The sequence below is a fragment of the Lissotriton vulgaris genome, chromosome 5 (assembly GCF_964263255.1).
Source record: "Lissotriton vulgaris chromosome 5, aLisVul1.2, whole genome shotgun sequence".
Classification (NCBI taxonomy): domain Eukaryota; kingdom Metazoa; phylum Chordata; class Amphibia; order Caudata; family Salamandridae; genus Lissotriton; species Lissotriton vulgaris.
In genome coordinates, this window is record NC_141693.1 from 85,827,533 (window position 1) to 85,850,342 (window position 22,810).

General features: G+C 47.6%; 1 protein-coding gene across 1 annotated transcript in view; it reads left to right on the forward strand.

Moving 5' to 3' along the window:
- Window positions 1-22,810, forward strand: part of NR6A1 (nuclear receptor subfamily 6 group A member 1) — a 209,549-nt gene that overhangs the window by 41,304 nt on the left and 145,435 nt on the right. The window contains exon 4 of the mRNA XM_086919335.1: window positions 16,402-16,632. Coding sequence (XP_086775461.1) covers window positions 16,402-16,632 — 231 coding nt within the window. The remainder of the gene's footprint in view (window positions 1-16,401; window positions 16,633-22,810) is intronic.

Genomic DNA, 22,810 nt, shown 5'->3' on the forward strand with positions numbered 1-22,810 from the left:
GGGGCTTTGAGGCTCCCGCCTGGTTCCATTGCACCCTGGCTGCCCTAGGGATACCCAGGTGAAATAGCTGGGGAATGGGGTCCCTGGGGCCAAAATTTGCCCAGGGCTGGGGGTCGTGCAGCCCCCCTCCCTACTGTATAATGGCAGGGTCCCAGGGGATGGGGTCCCTAGGGCTGAAATTGGCCTGGGGAGAGATAAAAAATGAGCATAAAGAGGCAAAATAGAGGTCAGAAACGAACAGAATTCAAAATAAAGTTCAGAAAAAGCAGAAAAAGGAAGCAAATGAGCAGAGAACAACTCAGGCACTCATGCGCCCACTCATATATGAACTGACACACGTACACCTACTCACAGACCCAGTCAGACATTCATGCACCCACTTACTCCCACTCTCTCTCTCACCCACTCATAGACCTACTTAGAGACTTGTGCACTCACTCAAAAGACCCACTTAGACACTCATGCATCCACTCCCGTACCCACTCAGAGACTCAGGTACCCACTCACAGACTCACTCAGACACTTGTGCACTCACTCACAGACTCCGTGAGACACTTACGCAGGTACACCCAGTAAGACACTCACACACCTAGTCACACACCCACTGAGACACTGTTGCACTCAGTCACACACTCATTTTCAAAGGTTAAAGTTTACAGTTAGGAAACAGAATTTTAAAAACCGTGGATATTCACTGGAAAAAAACAAAGGCGGCAGAGACGTTATAGCTAGGCTCACATTTCACTTGTACAAAACCGGTGAAATTCAGCAGTTGGAGTTACCTGAGCGAACGTATAACTATATACATATATACATAAATGTATTTTGTTGGCTTTTGCACAATGCTTGTTTTCAATCAATCAATCAATCAATCAAAGACATTTATAGAGCGCACTACCTACCCGTAGGGTCTCGAGGCGCTTGGGGGGTGGGGGTGCCGCTACTGCTCGAACAGCCAGGTCTTGAGCTTCTTCCTGAAGGAGAGGTGGTCTTGGGTCAGGCGCAGGTCGGCCGGGAGGGAGTTCCAGGTCTTGGCGGCCAGGTAGGAGAAGGGCCTTCCTCCTGTGGTGGCTCTGCGGATGCGTGGGATGGCGGCGAGGGCGTGGCTGGCAGATCGGAGGTGGCGTTTGGGAGCGTAGAAGTTGATGCGGTTGTTGAGGTAGCTCGGACCTTGATCGTGGGGAGCTTTGTGTGCGTGGGTAAGGAGGCGGAAGGTGATTCTCTTGTTGACCGGGAGCCAGTGTAGGTCTCTAAGGTGTCCGGAGATGTGGCTGTGTCGTGGGATGTCGAGGATGAGTCTGGCTGAGGCGTTCTGGATGCGCTGGAGTCTCTTCTGGATTTTGGCGGTGGTTCCGGCGTAGAGTGCGTTGCCGTAGTCCAGTCGGCTGGTGACGAGGGCCTGGGTGACGGTCTTCCTGGTCTCAGTGGGGATCCACCAGAAGATCTTCCGCAGCATGCGCAGGATGTTGAAGCATGACGAGGAGACGGCGTTGACTTGCCTGGTCATGGAGAGAGAGGAGTCCAGGATGAACCCCAGGTTGCTTGCGTGTTCCGTCGGTTTGGGTGTGGTGCCCAGGGCGGGGGGCCACCAGGAGTCGTCCCAGGCGGAGGGCGAGGAGCCCAGGATGAGGACCTCCGACTTATCTGAGTTCAGTTTCAGGCGGCTCGTCGTCATCCACTCGGCTACCTCTTTCATCCCTTCGTGCAGGTTGGCTCTGGCGGCGGCGGGGTCGTTGGTCAGGGAGAGGATCAGCTGGGTGTCGTCGGCGTAGGAGATTATGTTGAGGTTGTGTTGGCGTGCGATGGCCGCGAGGGGGCTCATGTAGACGTTGAAGAGAGTAGGGCTCAGCGAGGATCCTTGAGGGACGCCGCAGATGACTTCGGTGGCCTCTGACTTGTACGGTGGTAGGCGGACTCTTTGTGTTCTTCCGTCGAGGAAGGAGACGATCCATTCTAGTGCCTTCTCCTGGATTCCGGCGTTGCTGAGGCGCTGCACTAGGGTGCGGTGGCAGACCGTGTCGAAAGCCGCGGAGAGGTCTAGGAGGATGAGGGCCGCTGTTTCTCCGTTGTCCATCAGGGCTCGGATGTCGTCAGTGGCGGCGATGAGGGCTGTCTCGGTGCTGTGGTTGGCATGGAATCCGGACTGAGATGGGTCGAGGGATCCATTCGTCTCGAGGAAGGCGGCCAGCTGTTTGTTGACGGTCTTTTCGATGACTTTGGCTGGAAACGGGAGTAGAGAGATGGGGCGGTAATTCTTTAGTTCGGTGGGGTCTGCTGTAGGTTTCTTGAGTAGAGCGCTGAGTTCGGCGTGCTTCCAGCTCTCGGGGAAGGTGGCGGTGTCGAATGAGGTGTTGATGATGTCCCGCAAGTGGGGTGGGATGACAGCGTCGGCTTTGTTGAAGACGTGGTGAGGGCAGGGGTCGGTCGGAGATCCGGAGTGGACGGAGTTCATCATGTGGACGGTGTCTTCGGTGTTGACCGGGGTCCAGGCGCGGAGGGTGGTGGTGGGTGGCGTTGCTGCGGTCGTGGCGTGCGTCGGTTGGGTGCTGAAGCTGTTGTGTATGTCCGCGATCTTGTTGTGGAAGTAGGAGGCGAGGGAGTTGCAGAGGTCTTGTGATGGGGTGATGTCGTTGTTTCCGGCGTTGGGGTTGGAGAGCTCTTTCACGATGTTGAAGAGTTCCTTGCAGTTGTGTGCGTTGTTGTCCAGTCAGTTCTTGAAAGCCGTTTTCTTGGCGAGCTTCAGGGTGGTCCTGTTGTCCGGCGTGGGTTCCTTTCTCCAGGCTTTCTCGAGGGCTCGGCAGTTCTTCTTGGAGCTCTTGAGTTCGTCGGTGAACCATGGGGCTCTCTTGTTGCCGGGTCTGCTGGGCGGGATCCTCAGAGGGGCGAGTTCGTCCGCGCAGTTGCTGATCCACTTCGTGAGGTTGTCGGCGGCCTGGCTGGGGTTCGCTGAGCTGGCCGGAGGGTGCTGGCTCAGGGAAGCGGCGAGCTGGTCTGCTGTGATCTTGGTCCAGCTTCTACGAGCAACCTGTTGCTGGTGGTGGTGGATCGTCGTTCTTCTGAAGGTGAAGTGGATGCATCTGTGGTCCGTCCAGTCGAGTTCTGTGGCGTGGCTGAAGGCGATGTCTTTGCTGGATGAGAAGATGGCGTCGAGTGTGTGTCCGGCGAGGTGGGTGGGGGTGGGCACCAGCTGCTTGAGTCCAAGGTTGGCGAGGTTGTCGAGCAGGGTGCTGGTGTTGTAGTCGTTGTTGTTCTCCAGGTGGAAGTTGAAGTCCCCCAGGAGGATGTAGTCAGCGGAGGGGAGGGCGTGCGGGCTGACGAAGTCGGCGATGTCCTTGCTGAATTGAGTGCGTGGTCCCGGAGGTCGGTAGATCAGGGTGCCTCTGAGGGTGGTCTTCGGGTCGGTGTGGATCTGGAAATGCAGGTGTTCGGCGGAGGGTGGGGTGTTGTCGGTGCTGGTCGTGATGCGGATGGTGTTCTTGTGGATGATGGCGATGCCTCCTCCCACCTGGTTGGCATTGCGGTCCCTCCGGGTGATCTTGTAGCCTTCTGGGATGGCGATGGCGAAGTCGGGCGCTGAGGAGGCGTTCATCCAGGTCTCCGTGATGAAGGCAACGTCAGGGGCTGTGGCGTCTAGGAGGTTCCAGAGTTCGATGGCGTGTCTGTGGACGGAGCGGGTGTTGAGCAGGATGCACTTGAGGTGGTTGCTGCTGGTGTTCGGCTTGGCAGGTGCAGGTCCTGGTGTCGGGCAGGTTCGGATGCAGGTGAACTTGCAGGTGTTGCAGCTGAAGGGTCCGTGGACGCGTCGTGGGGTGGCTCTGCAGCATCCCGGGACTCGGCCGGTGTTGAGTGCGATGAGGGTGGCGGCGGTGTACGTCAGGCGGGTTGGTCGGGGTCCTCGAGGGCCAGGGGTCCTGGCACTGGGCGCGGTCCAGGCACGGACGGCGTAGACGGGCTTACCTTTGGCGCGCCTTCGGCGCACAATCGGCGCGCCCGCTGCGCGTGACCGATGCGCGTTCGCACGGTCGCCATATATGGCGAAGTGCGCGGGTGGGCGGAGCAGCTGGGAGGCGGGAGCGGGGAGGGAACAGAAGGAAAAAAGGGGCGGGGTCAGCGGTGGTGGCGGGAAGCGGGGAGCGGGGAGGGAAGACGGAGGGCGGCAGCAAGCGGGAAAAACAGGCAATACGGCGGTAAAAGTACAACAATAAACACAAAAGCAATACTACAGGCAATACGGCGGAAAACAGTAATAAACAACTATAATACAGCACAGAGAACACACCAGCGGCAGAGGGAGAGGAGCGCTGATCACGGACCACGCCGCTCGAAGGAGCGGGCGTGGTCACGAGCCGGCAGACGGGCAGCGAGGCACAAAGGGATGGGAGGCACACGCAGCATAGTGCATGACTTCATAAAAAAATTATCCAAGCAAAAATAGCATTTACAAAGCAAAAAGGCCAGCAACTAAGACCTGACCTGTTGACTTTGCCATTGCTTGTTGATCATGATAGTGTGTCCACCTTGTCTCTGACCCATTCACAATGCTTTCCCTGCAGTGCGAGAAGTAGCCCCAATATATACAGATATTACCTACAGCAGTTGTGAATATCCCACAAATATGGGCTTTGAAGTTATGATTGGGTCTGTCTCGGTGAGGCCTGATTCTTGGAGGTTCTGGTTTTTTTCAGTGTGAGCCTCATAGGTTCACATGATGTGCATATATTCCGCCACCTAATGGTTAAAGCAGGTAACAGAACTACTTAGTGCTGGGTGTGCTGAGAGGGACTCCTGTGCCTCTCACCCTTAATTGTGATGGTGCTTTCTGTAGCCTGTAACATTAACATGCACCAGTCTGAAATGCTATTTCTAGGAACATTTATGGGACAACATCTCCACTATATTAATCATGCTTTGAGATTGAGAAAAGCTATAAATGTACTCCTGCTCCGTAGGAACTTGAAACATTTCACAGCTAAAACCAGGAATACATGTGTGAGAGATTCAAGGATGGGCGAGCAGAGAGAAGGTGTAAACTAAAGACTGATGACTCTCTTGGTAAGAATACATGTGGGTATTGGGTTCAGGGAGACCATAATAGAGCAGGGTCAATGACTAACTTATACATGTTGTTAAGCAAACCATGTGGTTCTCATTCTGATCCACCGGCCATGCCAGAAATCAGACTTCATCCTGGTGGGATGAAGGACTGAACCAGAGAGCAGTCTGTGCATCCTGGTGGGATGAAGGACTGAACCAGAGAGCAGTCTGTGCATCCTGGTGGGATGAAGGACTGGACCAGAGAGCAGTCTGTGCATCCTGGTGGGATGAAGGACTGGACCAGAGAGCAGTCTGTGCATCCTGGTGGGATGAAGGACTGAACCAGAGAGCAGTCTGTGCATCCTGGTGGGATGAAGGACTGGACCAGAGAGCAGTCTGTGCATCCTGGTGGGATGAAGGACTGAACCAGAGAGCAGTCTGTGCACCCTGGTGGGATGAAGGACTGGACCAGAGAGAAGTATGTGCATTCTGGTGGGATCGAGCACTGGACCAGAGAGCAGTCTATGCATCCTAATGAGATGGAGGACTAGACCAGAGAGCAGTCTGTGCATCCTGGTGGGATGAAGGACTGGACCAGAGAGCAGTCTGTGCATTCTGGTGGGATCGAGCACTGGACCAGAGAGCAGTCTGTGCATTCTGGTGGGATGAAGTACTGGACCAGAGAGCAGTCTGTGCATCCTGGTGGGATGAAGGACTGGACCAGAGAGCAGTCTGTGCATTCTGGTGGGATCGAGCACTGGCCCAGAGAGCAGTCTGTGCATTCTGGTGGGATCGAGCACTGGACCAGAGAGCAGTCTGTGCATTCTGGTGGGATGAACTACTGGACCAGAGAGCAGTCTGTGCATTCTGGTGGGATCGAGCACTGGAACAGAGAGCAGTCTGTGCATCCTGGTGGGATGAAGGACTGTACCAGAGATCAGTTTGTGCATTCTGGTGGGATCGAGCACTGGACCAGAGAGCAGTCTTTGCATCCTGGTGGGATCGAGCACTGGACCAGAGAGCAGTCTGTGCATCCTGGTGGGATCGAGCATTGGACCAGAAAGCAGTCTGTGCATTCTGGTGGGATGAAGGACTGGACCAGAGAGCAGTCTGTGCATCCTGGTGGGATGAAGGACTGGACCAGAGAGCAGTCTGTGTATTCTGGTGGGATCGAGCACTGGACCAGAGAGCAGTCTATGTATCCTGATGAGACGGAGGACTAGACCAGCGAAGTGTCTGTGCATCCTGGTGGGATGAAGGACTGGACCAGAGAGCAGTCTCTGCATCCTGGTGGGATGAAGGACTGGACCAGAGAGCAGTCTGTGCATCCTGGTGGGATGAAGGACTGGACCAGAGAGCAGTCTGTGCATCCTGGTGGGATGAAGAACTGAACCAGAGAGCAGTCTGTGCATCCTGGTGGGATGAAGGACTGGACCAGAGAGTAGTATGTGCATTCTGGTGGGATCGAGCACTGGACCAGAGAGCAGTCTATGCATCCTAATGAGATGGAGGACTAGACCAGAGAGCAGTCTGTGCATCCTGGTGGGATGAAGGACTGGACCAGAGAGCAGTCTGTGCATTCTGGTGGGATCGAGCACTGGACCAGAGAGCAGTCTGTGCATTCTGGTGGCATCGAGCACTGGACCAGAGAGCAGTCTGTGCATTCTGGTGGGATCGAGCACTGGACCAGAGAGCAGTCTGTGCATTCTGGTGGGATGAAGTACTGGACCAGAGAGCAGTCTGTGCATCCTGGTGGGATGAAGGACTGGACCAGAGAGCAGTCTGTGCATCCTGGTGGGATCGAGCACTGGACCAGAGAGCAGTCTGTGCATTCTGGTGGAATCGAGCACTGGACCAGAGAGCAGTCTGTGTATCCTGGTGGGATGAAGGACTGGACCAGAGAGCAGTCTGTGCATTCTGGTGGGATCGAGCACTGGACCAGAGAGCAGTCTGTGCATCCTGGTGGGATGAAGGACTGGACCAGAGAGCAGTCTGTACATCCTGGTGGGATGAAGTACTGGACCAGAGAGCAGTCTCTGCATCCTGGTGGGATGAAGGACTGGACCAGAGAGCAGTCTGTGCATCCTGGTGGGATGAAGGACTGGACCAGAGAGCAGTCTGTGCATTCTGGTGGGATCGAGCACTGGACCAGAGAGCAGTCTGTGCATCCTGGTGGGATCGAGCATTGGACCAAAAAGCAGTCTGTGCATTCTGGTGGGATGAAGGACTGGACCAGAGAGCAGTCTGTGCATCCTGGTGGGATGAAGCGCTGAACCAGAGAGCAGTCTGTGCATTCTGGTGGGATCGAGCACTGGACCAGAGAGCAGTCTATGTATCCTGATGAGACGGAGGACTAGACCAGTGAAGTGTCTGTGCATCCTGGTGGGATGAAGGACTGGACCAGAGAGCAGTCTGTGCATCCTGATGAGGATGGGAGAACTAGAGCAGGGTGCTGTCCGTTCTGTTCTGCTTTCCCCTTCAGTGTGGGTTGATGGGCAGGCCAGGGAGCAGACCGTGCATCCCGGTGATGACGGACACTCATGTTGGAGAACATTGCAGAGGTTCCGTTGAGGCTGTAGGCCCATTGGCTAGAAGTCTTTCTGCTCGCATTAATTCAATCCTCCTCGATTTTTAGATATTTTGCGCCAGTTGCTAGGGTCGCTGGGTGAATCTGGGATTCACTCTACCGTTGAAGAGACCCAATGTGGCAACGGCACGTGCCTCACAAAGGGCTACACCCAAGAGCCATGGGGAAAGAGATACTTCGAGTTGGGGTTGGAGGTCTGTGCCCCTTAATCCGATAAAGTTAACGGAATAATAATTTCCAAGCGTTGTGTAGAAGGCTTTTTCAAAATCGTTTTGCCCGGTCCTCAGAGACCACGTCATGATATTTAAAGTATGGAACGTTAGGACACATTCCAAATGTTTGCCTTAAAAAAGCCCTCAGCCAATTGGCCACTGGGCGAAACACGTGTCGGCTCTTGGTGTTTATCTGTGTGATATCTATGTTGGAAAGAAACAATTAAAAAATGGCAAACTTTGCTGACTGAGCACTACTCTCCACAACGCTTGGAAATTATTATTCCGGTAACTTTACCGGATTAAGGTGCACAGACCTCCAACCACAACTCGAAGCATCTCTCGAAGTTTTACAGCGGTTCCTGCTGCAGGGCGGGCGGCAGCCTCTTGGATTATCCAAGTGGTTCTCTTTTCCACCCGGCAGGAGGGAATGTGGAGTCAGAGCTCCACCCCAGCCCCGCCCACCACCAGCACTTTGTTGTGGACGCCCCCTGTACGCACCGCAGAGCACGCCAGCGTCGTGCAGGCTCGGGGTGGCTTTGTGTGTTGGCAGATGTTGGGGTGAGCCGAGGACAGGCTTCAGAGTCGAGCCTCGGGAAGGCTTCAGTGTGCCTGGGACCACGTGGGCATTGAGAAAAGTTGAGTGGAAATTTCCCAGAACTCGTCCAAACGCAGGAAGGTCGCGTCTGGCTCCCTCTCTTGTTCTGCTCCCCACCCCTTATTTTCACATTCTCGCGTGACCTCTTATCTGTCATTTATCTATCTCCCTTCCCACTACCTTGCCTAGCTCTGTCTCATTCACCCCCACCTTCTCTCTTTCATCCTCTCTCCTTTCCTTCTCATTCATATTCTCCATTCCTTCTCTTTCCTCCTCTCTCCTTTCCTTGTCTTTCATCCTAATTTCTTTCCTTCTTTGTCATCCTCTCTCCTTTCCTTCTCATTCATTTCTCTCCTTTCCTTGTCTCTTTCATCCTCTCCTTTCCTTCTCTCTTTCTTCCTCTCTCCTCTTCTTTCATCCTCTCTCCTTTCCTTCTCTTTCATACTCTCTTTTCATTTTGTTTTTCATTCTCTTTCATCTTCTTACCTGTCTTCTCTAATTCATCCTGTCTCTTTTCCTTCTCTCTTTTACCCTGTCTTTACCTTCTCTCTTTTCCTTCTCTTTCATCCTCTTACCTCTCCTCTTTTATCCTGTCTCCTTTTCTTCTCTCTCTCATCCTCTTTTCTTTCCGTCTCTTTCATCCTCTCTCCTTTCCTTCACTTTCATCCTCTTTCCTTTCCTTGTCTCATTAATCCTAGCTCCTCTATTTCATCCTTATTCCTTTCCTTTCATCCTCTCTCCTTCCTTCTCATTCATTTCTCCCCGTTCCTTGTCTCTTTCTTCCTCTCTCCTCTTCTTTCACCCTGTCTCCTCTTCTTTCACCCTGTCTCCTCTTCTCTTTTATCCTTTCTCATTTCCTTCTCTTTCATACTTTCTTTTCATTCTGGCTTTCATTCATTTTCATCTTCTTACCTCTCTTCTCTATTTCACCCTGTCTCTTTTTCTTCTCTTTTTCATCCTGTCTTTACCTTCTCCCTTTTCCCTTTTCCTTCTTTCATCCTCTTACCTCTCCTCTCTTTTATCCTCTCTCCTTTTCTTCTCTGTCATCTTCTTTCTTTTTCTTCTCTTTCATCCCCTCTAATCCCCTTCTCTTTCATCCTCTCTCCTTTCCTTCTACTTAATCCTCTCTCCTGCCTGTCCTTCTCTTTCATCCTCTCTCCTTTCTTTTTCCTTTAACCTCTCTGATTTCCTACGCTCTTTCATCACTCTCCGTTCCTTGACTCTTTTATCGTCTCTTCTCTCCTTCTCTTTCATCTTCTCTCCTTCTCCTTCATCATCTATTTTATCCTTTTCATTCTTTTATCCTCTCTCCTCGCCTTCTCTCTTTTAGCTTCTCTCATCTCCTTCTCTTTCATCCCCTCTCCTTCCTTTGTCTCTCCCTCTTCTCTCTCTTTCTCATGTACTTGGAGTTACTGAAGGACATGTGATATGTCTCTCTCCCTCCCTCTCATGCTCCCATCAACAATAGAAGTGGGTGAGATTTGGGAAAGCGTTACTCCTCTACCTCCTCATCCTCCTATCTGTCACTCTGTCTGTCACTCCATCTGCTGACGTGCACGAGGAGATTAATGTATGTGAAAGTTTTCGTTCTACCTTTCCTTCTTCTTCCCTCCTGCCAATCCATTCCCTTCCTCTCCCTGACCCTGTCTCATGCACTTGAAGTGATTGATGAGCATGTGTCAGCCTTCTTCTCTTCCATTCTCTCTCTCTCCCTGTCCCCCCTCTCTCTCTCCTGCTTTCCCTCTCACTTCCCCTGTCTCCCTCATGCACTAGAGATGGGTGATGCTTGTTGTAGTGTTCTCTCTCTTTCTCCTCTCCCTCTTCTTCTTTGTTCCCCTCTGCCAACCCCTTTCCACCCTGCCTGTTTTTTCCTCTTTCCCCTATTTGTCTCACCCTCTCTCTGTCTCTCCCTTCTCCTCTACCTAACTTTCTCATGCATTAGAAGTGGTTAATGAATGTATTGTAGCCTTCCTTCTCATTCATTATTCCCTCATTGTCTCTCTCTCACTCCCTTCTCTTTCTTTGATTGTCTGCTTGTTCACTTCTCTCCCTCTCCCATCTCTCCCTTGCCTTCTGGCTGTCTCTCTCGCTCCCTCTTGCTGTCTCTAGTTCACTCTCTCACCTTTCCTTATCTTTCTCATGCACTCGACGCATTTGATAAATGTGTGATAGCTTTACATCTCTCTCATTCGCTCTCTCCTTTTCTTGATCCTGTCTCTTCGTCTCTGTCTCACAGACAGCCCGGTGCCTAATTTGTTAAAAAACATAAGTGCCAGGGCCATCATCGGGAGGCCTCTGCAGCTTGCACCACCCATTGCCACTGCTGGCGTTGCCAGTGAAAGTACATACACAACTATTAACCATCACACTCCAGCAAGTGTGACAATTCAGAGTATTCTAGGCCACCGAAAGCTAAAAGAATGGCTTAAGCTGCAGGTATTAGTTGTTTTTAATGTATACTGAATTAATGAACAATTGCTGTTTTGCTCATCGCTAAGTTATACAAACAGCGCCACCATGTGTCAGCTGTCATAAGTGCTAGTGTTAACAATTAAGTGCTGGTGCCGAGCACTGGAAACCACCGACTTAAATTAAACACTAACCGACAATCTACTAGAAACAGTTTGTGAACTTGGGAGGCTATGGGACTTCTTTCCCCATGCTTCTGTTTTTTTTTTGGAAAGATCAATGTTATGACATGCCACGCTGGACTGCTGCCAGCATGCACGGATCCCCTGAAAAGCCTTTTGTTACCAGATCATGTGTTACGGGTTTCCCTGTAAGGATGTAAGGGCCAGGCCTGGGCAGGAGTGTCTTAAGCCACCTTTGCTTCCCAGTTTCTGCATCTTCACCCCAGGACTCCTTGCCCTTCCCGGTAAAGTCCTATGAGTAGCCATGGACGTCATTTAGGGGTAGCTATGGGTCGCGGCTGCAACTCCTGGCACTGCTGTTGCGACCTCTGGGCTCAGGTAGCAAAATAAGTGCCAGAAATACAAGGGCAACTCGTTCTTAGGAACTTCGGTTGCGTCTCCGCTTGCCTTGTTTTCTGTCAATTTTTTATTACACTAGTAGTGAATAATGTTTAATTATTCACTATTACTGTAATAAAGAATGAATTACAATGAACTGAAAAATGACCCTCCCTAGTAGCTGAGGTAATTAAATTATAATTTCAAATTGAATTTGTGTGCATGTTTGAGAGTGAAAGTGTGTTTGAGTGAGTGTGTAAATGAGTGCATGTATAAGCATGCATGTGTAAGTAAAAGTAAAGCTTAAATGGCATGTGATGTCACTTCCGCCACCCCAGGCATTTTGGTGAATTAGACATTCATGTGAGTAACGCTGTGTTACATTCACCACTCAAATTTCTTTCATATTTCACTATACTAATTCAACACTATCCTTTACGGGTTCCGGATTAGCGTGCTCCTCGCCGAAAAAGCACGTCTACTCCTCGTCAGGGGTAGTAAGCGCTATATAAATGCAATTACAATTACAATTAGCAACGGGTGCGTCTGGGATCCCCTTTCTGTTCCTAATGTGCCACTCGAGGCATATTACACCTAAACCATTTCTAAATTATGCAAATAGTCACAAATGACATAAAGAACTCTGGGCTGGTATTTTCTTGCTCACCTACATCTGTTGCTCTGTCACACGCCTGAAAAGAAGGTGTTAACTTTATATTAAGCGTAGGTTACAAATCTAACTTGTCTCGTAGTGTGGGAAAGGTTGGCATTAGGGATGCCCCTCACTCACAAATCAGCTGGTGCAATCTACACTGCACTCTGCCCCCAGCAACGCACTTAATTTGAAAATCCAGTTGGTTCTTGAGAGCGCATGGATCACAGCTTGCTCTTTGATGTCGTAGATGTCGCTGTGTGAAGCGAATTGCCACTAACCTCAAATGGATTATGCAAAAGAAAACTCCCAAGTATAAAACTTCCTAGTGCTTAGAAGCCATGTGCCGTACAGTGCAATGCACAGGTTCTTTCACCAGAGAGTGCCATGCTGGCTTTGCTGAAGTCTCCTTGTATGTCCCTCGTCCTGTTCCCCACATACTGCTCTCATATGTATTTGCAAGAGGTTGCTAAGCGTTGAGGAAGGGATGTGTTAGGTGCCTGTTTTTTTATTTCGTTTTCTTTGTAATTCTGCAAGCTTTGTGCTGAGGATGTAAAGTTCAATTTGCGGCAAACACACTTCGTAAGGTAGGATTAGCAAAAAATAATGGGGATTTGCCTACATTTAGTGCAGAGAATATCTAAGATTTTATTCAAGGCAATGGGACTTTCTGTCAATGACCTTGTTTTGCTTTAGCCCTCCCCTACCTTACAAAACCTTTTACGTGTCTGTTGAAGATCCATTGTGAACAACACCAATAGTGGGTTTGGTCCAGCCTGTTGCCTACCATTGGTTGGCTTGTTTGTCAGTCTCTTTTTTCTTGCATCTTATTTGATAATTTCACCCTTTTCTTGTATTTGTTGTTCTTCTCCTGGATCATAGCTTCTTCACCTTGCTTTTGATTCCAAGAGTTATATATTTCAACTGCTCACACTGAAGAAATTACTGTTTTCTTTCAGCACTGTATGGGACTACGTGTGTTTTCTTGCTCTCTTCCTTGTCTCCCCCCCCCCATCAATACCCACCCCCCTCCTGATATATGTTGCTTCCTCCTCCCCAACTCATCTGTTGCTTCATTCACACCTCTACTTTTTTTTTTACTTGTTCTTTTAAATTCACCCCTACCTCAGGCTCCTCCTAACTCCCCTCACTTCCTGTTTCTTGCTCCCCACACTTTGCCTTTTCCTCATCCACTCCTCGATCGCTCACTCGCCCATCCTCCCACAATCTTTATTTAATAAAATACGTTTTTTTACAAAACAAAATGGTGGTGCATAGCAACTGCGATTTGCTGCCAGACTGCTTCACTCCTTTTACAAATGGTGGTTTTGTGCACCTTTAAATTATTTACTTACGACACCGTTGGAACAGCACGGAAATTATCTCCCATGGCGAGGGTGGTATTTTGCAGTTTTCTCCGTCACTAACCCCCAGAGTTTTCCCGGTGGTTTCGGGCAGACATACAGGTCAACCTCTGACGTTCTTTACTCCATCTGGCTATGGGAGGAGTGTAACCGCAGCGGACACAGAGTAGTCTCCGCCATTGTTACACCAAAAGTCTACCCGCATTTAAATCGGGTGGGCGGACCATTATGTTGGCGGACAGGGTACTGCGTCACCATTGGGACAAAGTACCCTTTTTGCCAACATATAAATCGTACCTTAACCGCGGCGCAAATTCCGCCACAGAGCAGCGGTTTAAATAAGTGGGCGAGGCCACGTCGGCCAATGGACGAGCGCAGCACTAAGGAGGTAGTGCTCGCGACGGCTGTTAGCCGACAGAAGAAGCAAAGGGGCTAACAACTGTCAGGGTGTGCCTAAAATCTGCCAGCAAGTGCCTGTACTTTGTGGGGCAGTAACAGATAGAGGGGCCCTCTATCTGTTACTGCAGGGATACAGCAGTGTGACCCACAGGCGGTTCGGTTTGCCTGTGGGTCACACTGCTGTATCCCTGTAGAACACTATCTTTAGACTACAGGACTCAATATTTAACTGTGCCTATAAGGACTCTGGGTATTGTAAACTACATTGTAAATGTGTTTCGAAGCACTACTCTTGATGTGAATACACTTCTAACTTAATTTAGAAGAGTAGCAGCTGTTTGCCCCTTGCTGATTGGTCAGACCCTGGAAGAGGCTGTTGTGAAATTCTTGTTTAAATCTGACCAGTGTGTAATTCTCCTGGTGTGACTCGTTTCTCGTCTGTTGTGACTTTCGTGTAATTCTTATAGTGCTAACTGTCTTATTCTCTTGGGGTCAGTCGAGTATCTCTTCCAGTTTCGCTGGTGTCTCTCCACTGGACCGAGCCTCCTGTAATTCTCCTGGTTTGACTGGCTTCCTCTTCTGTTGAGCCATTTGTGTAAATCTTCCAGTGTAACCGGTCTTAATCCTTTGATGTCAGTCATGTATCTCTTCTTATATGACCCTCCTGGTATTCATGTGGTATCACACGTGTAAATCTCTTGGTGTAACTTTTGTACTTCGTCTGGTGTCAATTGAGTATCTCTTCCGATGTGAAACCTGTGTACTTCTTCTTGTCACTTGTGAATCTCTTTCACTTTGCTCCTCGTGTAATTCTACTTGTGTGAATCGTGTCAATCTTCTGGTGTCACCTGTGTATCTCAGCTGGTTTGATATTTGTGTATTTCTTTCTGGTATCACTAGTTCACTTACGGTGTGACACTTGTTAAATGTTTCTGGTGTTATGAGTGTACTTTTTCTGGTGTTTAGCTGATGTCACTAGTGTACGTCATCTGGTTTGATACACATGGGATTTGCTTGGTGTCACTATCTTGTATATAAATCACCCATCTTTTGTGGAGTCCTGATGGGACCCTCACTTATTTCTCTGATGTGACTCTAGTGCAAATCTCCAGGTCTGAGTCGTGTGCAAATCTCCAGGTCTGACTGGTGTGTAAATCTCCAGGTCTGACTGGTGTGTAAATCTCCAGGTCTGACTAGTGTGTAAATCTCTAGGTCTGACTGGTGTGTAAATCTCCAGGTCTGACTGGTGTGTAAATCTCCAGGAGTGACTCTTGTGTAAATCTCCATGTCTGACTGGTGTGTAAATCTCCAGGAGTGACTCTTGTGTAAATCTCCAGGTCTGACTCGTGTGCTAACATCCAGGTCTGACTGGTGTGTAAATCTCCAGGAGTGACTATTGTGTAAATCTCCATGAGTGACTTGTGTAATTCTCCTGGAGGGCCTATTGTGTAAATCTCCTGGTATGACTCTTGTGTAAATCACCAGGAGTGACTCTTGTGTAAATCTCCAGGAGTGACTCTTGTGTAAATCTCCAGGAGTGACCATTGTGTTAATCTCCAGGAGTGACTCTTGTGTTAATCTCCATGAGGGACTTGTGTAAATCTCCTGGAGTGACTCTTGTGTAAATCTCCAGGAGTGACCATTGTGTTAATCTCCAGGAGTGACCATTGTGTTAATCTCCAGGAGTGACTCTTTTGTTAATCTTCTAGTCTGACTCTTGTGTTAATCTCCAGGAGTGACTTGTGTAAATCTCCGGTCTGACTCTTGTGTCAATCTCCAGGAGTGACCATTGTGTTAATCTCCAGGAGTGACTCTTGTGTTAATCTCCATGAGGGACTTGTGTAATTCTCCTGGAGGGCCTATTGTGTAAATCTCCTGGTATGACTCTTGTGTAAATCACCAGGAGTGACTCTTGTGTAATCTCCAGGAGTGACTATTGTGTAAATCTTCAGGAGTGACTTGTGTAAATCTCCAGGAGTGACTCTTGTGTAAATCTCCAGGAGTGACTATTGTGTAAATTTCTAGGAGTGACTCTTGTGTAAATCTCCTGGAGTGACTCTTGTGTAAATCTCCAGGAGTGACCATTGTGTAAATCTCCAGGAGTGACCATTGTGTTAATCTCCAGGAGTGACTCTTTTGTTAATCTTCTGGTCTGACTCTTGTGTTAATCTCCAGGAGTGACTTGTGTAAATCTCCAGGAGTGACTCTTGTGTAAATCTCCTGGTCTGACTCTTGTGCAAATCTCCTGGTCTGACTCTTGTGTAAATCTCCTGGTCTGACTCTTGTGTAAATCTCCAAGAGTGACTCTTATGTAAATTTCCAGGTCTGACTCTTCTGTAATTCTTCAGGCTTGCTTCTAGGAATGTTTAAGCCAAGTGTGAATCTTAGGCAAGCCTTGTGGTGTGATCCTTGTGAAGTTCTTCCTGTGTGGCTCTTGTGTGATCCTCCTGGTGTGTCACCCATGTAACTCTTCAGAGATGACCCTCTTGTTATTCTCCTGACGAAGCTGAAGTCATTGTATGAGACTATTTCATCCTGATGAAGTAAGGGTTATGGATTCTGACTGCGCCTTTGCTTCCCTTCCAGATGACCGAGTGGACCTCCGTGCCTGCCTCATCTGTGGAGACCGCGCCACCGGCCTCCACTATGGCATCATCTCCTGCGAAGGATGCAAGGGCTTCTTCAAACGCAGCATTTGCAACAAACGCATTTACCGATGCAGCCGGGACAAAAACTGCGTCATGTCTCGCAAGCAGCGAAACAGGTGTCAGTACTGCCGCCTGCTCAAGTGCCTGCAGATGGGGATGAACCGAAAAGGTAAAGACACACAGACTCTGCTGCCTATTCATGTGCAAGTGTCAAGAAAGCCATGTTTTCCAAAGCCAGCCTCTTGCATGGTGCATTATTAAGGTATATTATCACTGCGGCCTGGCCCTTTTTCTTTTTTAGCTTTATTTGAGTTTTCAGGTCAAATGACAGTGCGGTTCGCCCTTGTTGACTGCATGCAGCAGTGCTAACTTAGATTCTCAATGCAGTGAGTGGAGAAGTGTGGCTCACTGGTTAGAGGAGGCAGACCTGGAAGCAGAGGTCAGCCAGGGACTAGGGTTCAATTCCCGGCTCGGCGGGGTCTTGAGTCCCAAAATGTCCATGGACTCGACAATTCTCGCTCCGGTGCCTACTCGAGTCACGGGTTCACACTCTGCAACTCTGGGCAATAGCTTGCTTAATCTCCACAACGGCCCCTCGCGGTGGGATGCCTGGCTTTCACCTTGCGGATACCCTGCCGGGGTTATCTCACAGGGGAATACCAGGATGGGTTCCCTAAGCAAGCGCTTAGAAACCGCTCGGTGATTTGCGCTATATAAATTCCTGTACATTTACATTTACTTCAAGCAGCCACTTTCCCACACATATTGATTCACCAAGATGCCAGATTGAATGGGAGTGACATCATCACCCACCCTTTGATCCCCGATGACGTAGAAGGGTTGGTGTCTTTTACCACTGTTGGCACCGTAACACTTTGTTGACGATTGGCGAGGAGAAATGCGTGTAGTGTACCCTCTAGAAAGGATACAGGGTTCTTGGACCACTGAAATACAACTCTTACTGCCTTTGCCTCATGACCCTTAGAACAGGGCGGCAACCGGTCAAGCCCAGTCAAGCACCCGCCTCACCCACGCACCTTCGCTTGTCCACCTCAGGAGCAGTCGTAAGGCAATTTTGGAGCATCGCCTTGTCTCCAGCTGAGGAGAGATCCCTCTTCCCTGTCCATCGCACCTCCTGCATGTAACAAACACCTGCCATGTTTTGTTCCCTAGCCTCCGCTCCCTTGATGCCTTGGGCCTACGAGAAATTGTCAGTGAGCATTGAAAGAACCACTTCTTGACTAAGAGACGTTTAAATTCTAGTGACCAAAGGAGATATTAGCTGAAAAGCAAAAGAGTGGAAAAGAGCGTGCTTATTTTATGTCAGTAATTAGTGTACTGAAATATGATCTTGGGCAAAATGTACATTACACGAGAGATGTTCACGAAATTCCTGAATTATGAGTTGCATGCAAATTACAACATTTCTCATTTTGCAGTAGAGTGATATGTGCACAAAATGTCTCGCTGAGAGACATGTAATTATGATCGTATCAGTTGCATCTCCCTATTGAAATATTGAGTAAAATATAAAAATAAAATCAACACAATAAAAATCCTTATAAAAATACACAAATAATTTAGCTTCATGCACAGCAACGCTGGAAAGTCTGAGTTTCTAACTATCCATCGCACATGCGCATATGTGGTTTTATACAATAATACTGCTATGTCAATATGCTATCTTCCATACACATGTTATACCCCTTCTGTGTAGTTATGTATCTATATGTTTATTACTTCACTCCTACTGCAGAAGAGAAGAAAGGAAAAAAACCTTTGACTCCCTGCAAGACACTACTCTGGCTCACCCTATACCTCTCTCAATACCTCCTCTACCTCCACTCGGACTCATCCCAAACCTCATCTTACTGCTGTGATCTCCAAAATAACCCTTTCTAGCCTCTTCCCTCCTCTATCCCTCCTTCGACTCATCCCAATCCTCATTTTACTGCTATGATCTCCCACGTGACCCTTCCTAGACCCCTCCCACTTCTCTCCCTCCATCATCCTCTTCAATCCAACTAACAGGCTTGCATGTCCACCGCTTAAATGACCCTTTATATGTCTATATACTAATCCACCACTAATCCTTTTTGGGTTCCAGAGTACTGTGCCACTCACTGAAAAGCACTTTAGCGCCTTGTATGTTGTAGTAAACGCTATAAAAATACAACTACAATTGCCATTTTCTGCTTTAACAGTCTCCTCATGGTATCTCACTTGAGTTTATTTCACACAAAGTATGCCCTCGTGATAAATTTGTACAGAACATCTTTTCACATTATGTCAAATCAGTCACTTAATTTCTGTTGTTGGTAGTCCTTTGGTTGACTTGCGTAACAGCCATATATAATAGGAGACATTTAAATGAAATACATGTGTATTACGCTTTGAGTATGTCTTTTGTCTGGTGTGTTTTGACTTGCATGTCTGTTTCAAAAAAGATTACTCTAAACATGAATTGATTTTGATTAGTTGTCATTTATACTAAGCAATTGTATGACCCAACAGCACACATTGTAGACTTAACTATGCAGAACTGTGAGTATCACACAGGCATTGGGGGGAGGAGGCTTGTCAGCTGCTCAGTGCATGTGTGTAACTGCCCCTCCAACCCTTCTTGGGGTCTGAAAGGGCCCTTGAAGAGCCAGGGGGCCCAGGTGCAGATACTCAGTGGTTCCTGCCTTAGTATCAATGCCTGCTCTTGGCGTCCACAGCCTGCATTCAGAAGGAGACAACGGAGGCCACCGGCGTGGCATGGAATGGGTAAGAAGAGGGGCCAGGTCCCCCTTTCGGACCTACCATGATCCCTGCTGTAGTGCGTCTCCTCATGGGTGGCACACACTCACGGTGTCCCTCCTGAGCCTCTTTCCTGTGCCTAGAGGCTGGTCCTAAATGGCAAGTGCCTAGGTGAATGGATTCCTCATTTGCATGACGTCACTTCCCTCATGACAGAGCGAGGCTCAGGAGTGTACCCCGCAAAGGCCAGTGTTTGTGCACAGAGTGCTTTTTGTGGATTTTCACAACTACTGTAAAAAAGTTTGTCGATAAACTAACTTTTTATGTTACGTTAAATTAACTTATAAAACGCACAAATACCCATGGGTGTTTTGGATCTTTTTAAGGTTTCGTATTATGATAAGAGCATCAATTACGACTGAAGTTGTTTGGTGGAAAGATAGAGATGTGACAGAATTGAGAAATGCTATGATTGAAATGAGCTATTTCATAGAGTATGTTTACAAAGATGGAAATATGATATTGTGACAAAAATCCTAATGGGACATTGAAAGAGGCAAGAGGGGTAGAAGTGAAGGGATTGTAAGGTGTACACTTATTTTAGTCCTTTCCGTGGCACTTGAGTCGGTGAGTGTTTGTTTCTGCTGACTCTGCATTCTGATTTAGAGATTAAAGATCTTTGCCCATCATGGTTTTCAGATTTTCTCTCAGATAGATCTTACCGGATCTCGCTTCCGCCCTCTCAATCCTAAGCAAGATTGTAAATATTTGAAATACCCCGGAGCCCTATCTTGTTGATGTTCTTTAATCTGTATGTAGTCCCTCTAGCTCACCTTATTTCATCTTTGGGGTCCAATCTTTTCCTTTGAGTATCAGATGATACCCAATTTTATTGTAAAGCTCGATGAAGAACTGCAGCATTTTGTGACTCACCTGCATGATTCCCTCTCAATATCCATCTCTGGATCAGCGCTGACTAAACTCAATGTGGACAACATGGAAGCCCTCTGTCCCATCACGCCATCTTTGTTCTGGGAGTTACCTCTATGTCCAAACACTCTGGACCATGTGCTGATGCCTGCAAGAGTCATGAAAGATCTTGCTGTAAAAATCGATTCCTCTCTGAATTAAACCGATCAGATCTTTTAAAATGTTTTTCCACGTTTTGCCTTTTGTCAGTGGCGCACATTAGACAAGTTCTCCCATCTCTTTTCTCCATCATATAAGGTGTAAATCTTCTATGCATTTGTTTCTCCTCGACTTGATTATTGAAATTCCATTTTGATTTATCTTCACATACATCGAAGGCGCCATATTATTCCAGTTTTTGCCTCTATGCTCTGGACAGTTCATTGCTCTGGAATAGATTTCAGTGGCACTCTCCAGTCGCAAGAATACGTTTCTTTCAAATACTCCTAAATTTAATTTAAAGACCATAGCTGGCAGTTGTGTTTTTTTTTATTGGTATTATTATTATTTTGGCCTCGTCCAGATGGAATTCTATACCATTGTGTTTACGCCAATAACCTGATTTGCTGAAATTCAGGACAGACCTGAAAGCTGGGTTAATTTCCACTTCTTAGTTTGTATTTGTAGTTTTGTCTAAACCTTCTCTTCTGACTGTATCTGAAATGTTTAATTAGTTTGTGGTTACAAGCACCAAGTTACCCTAGTTAGAGGGAATCCTGCAATCTATAAATACCAAATATCGAATACGTGTAATTCATTTTGTTCAAGGCAGTTCATAAAATAAATTGCATCTCCTGGAAGAGAGTTAGGTTTACAAGGAAAATCTACATTTCAGCACAGGAAGATGGGCCAAGGGAGCTGCCTGCCTATCAGAGTTTCAGGATATCCACATGATATAAATTTACATAAAATGAATGTAATTGGATTACTGTTGCCAGGGTCTGGTCTCTGTACAAAAAAATGATTTCAGAAGTTGGAAAAATCAAAGAACCCCCAGAAATTAAGATGCAAAATCAAAATGGCAGAACACCCTTCTTTGAATAGGTATGGTCCAGGTGACAAGAAAATAAAGCAGAAGAGAAAATGTTCTTTTTTTTAGCAATGTTGAGAGATCAGTAAAAGGAGATTCTTGATAATAGTTAATTTTATTTTGAAAATAAAGGTTTTCTGGGACTTCCTTCCTTCGCTCCTGGTTTCTCTTTGTTTCTCCAGTGATTATCTGACCAGCAGCAGTTTAAAGTATTGCTTTGTTGATAATAAGCATTTGTGTGAATCGGTGAATGAAGGTAATAGTTTTGAGTGGCTGGCACTTGTGGATTGAGTAATCTCACTCAAACACCAGACAATTGCAAAACCGTGTGGTAATCTGTTCATAGGAAGTAGATTATTTGATTGCTATGGGTTTTATTTGATGAGGGTCTTTCCACACTATGTTATATTAGTAAGTTGGTAGAACAACTCCTACTAGGAAGGTAAGGAAGGGATCAAAACAATATGAAAATATTATTCCAAAATATAAGTATATAAATGAAAGACTTGTTTCATTGTCTTTAAAACTAATTGAATGTGCTCTTGTGCAAGGTTGTTTTAGCCCACCACCAATATCTTATTTTACCATGTGGGTGCTCCCTCTAATACAGCAGCTCGGCTATTTTAGGCCTTTGGTTACAATCTATCACCCACTTGTGGCCATCTTGAGCGGTGCAGTAAGGCATATACCTGCGGCGGCCATAATTTAGTATGGGCTGTGGGGTGAATTGCATATCAGTGCCAAATGATGGTTGTGTCCACCCTAGGCACTATAAAAGAGTTCTATCGCTCCTAATCACGCATGCAATAATGTTGTTACAACTAATGATGGAAGTAAGGTTCTGTAAGAGGAAACATATAAGAAAACGTAGAGCCTGTTGGCACTCGCTGCTGTGTGAGAGCACTACATGTGAGCAGGTAGGATTATGAATCATAGATTTGTGCTCGCGACCTTCGTTGAAAGGCCCTGGTGCAGGGTAGGCTGTAGGATTTCTTAAGATACCATCTCTTCTTAAGTCGCTTAATCCCGTCTGAATACAACAGGTCCCACTTCACAAACTTGCAACTTGGGTCCCAGAAAGTGCGATACAGTAGTAAATTTAATTTTCTCAGGTGTAGAATGAGGATTTGGGGAGTCACAAAGGTATTTCCAAACACTATGAAAACAGATTTGCTCACGAGAAACCCACGTAGAGGGTCTCATGTGAAGGAAAGACTACATCCTTTACTATGAAGTGGAAATGGAGAAAATACTTTAATAAGAATGTACACAAAAGATTTCTCAACATGGAAAAAAATAATCCTTTGTAGGATAAAAATGTGCAAATGCTTATGTCCGCATTTGGTCTACTGCACGGTTCTCCAACGAGTAGCTTGTAAGCTACTAGTGGCTCTCCAGCTGCCTACAAGCAGCTCTCCTGTTTCCTGCCCAGTGAATGATGGTTGAATTTCTAAAATATATGCAGCCTCCGTCAGTGGTTAAAAATAAGGCTTTTTGGATGTAGGAGGCGAGTTACGACCTCTCACATCCAATGGTGGGTCGACATGTTTCAGCCAGTGCCTTATGACTACGCTGGCTTTCTTCAGGACCAAGATAAAAAGGTGTA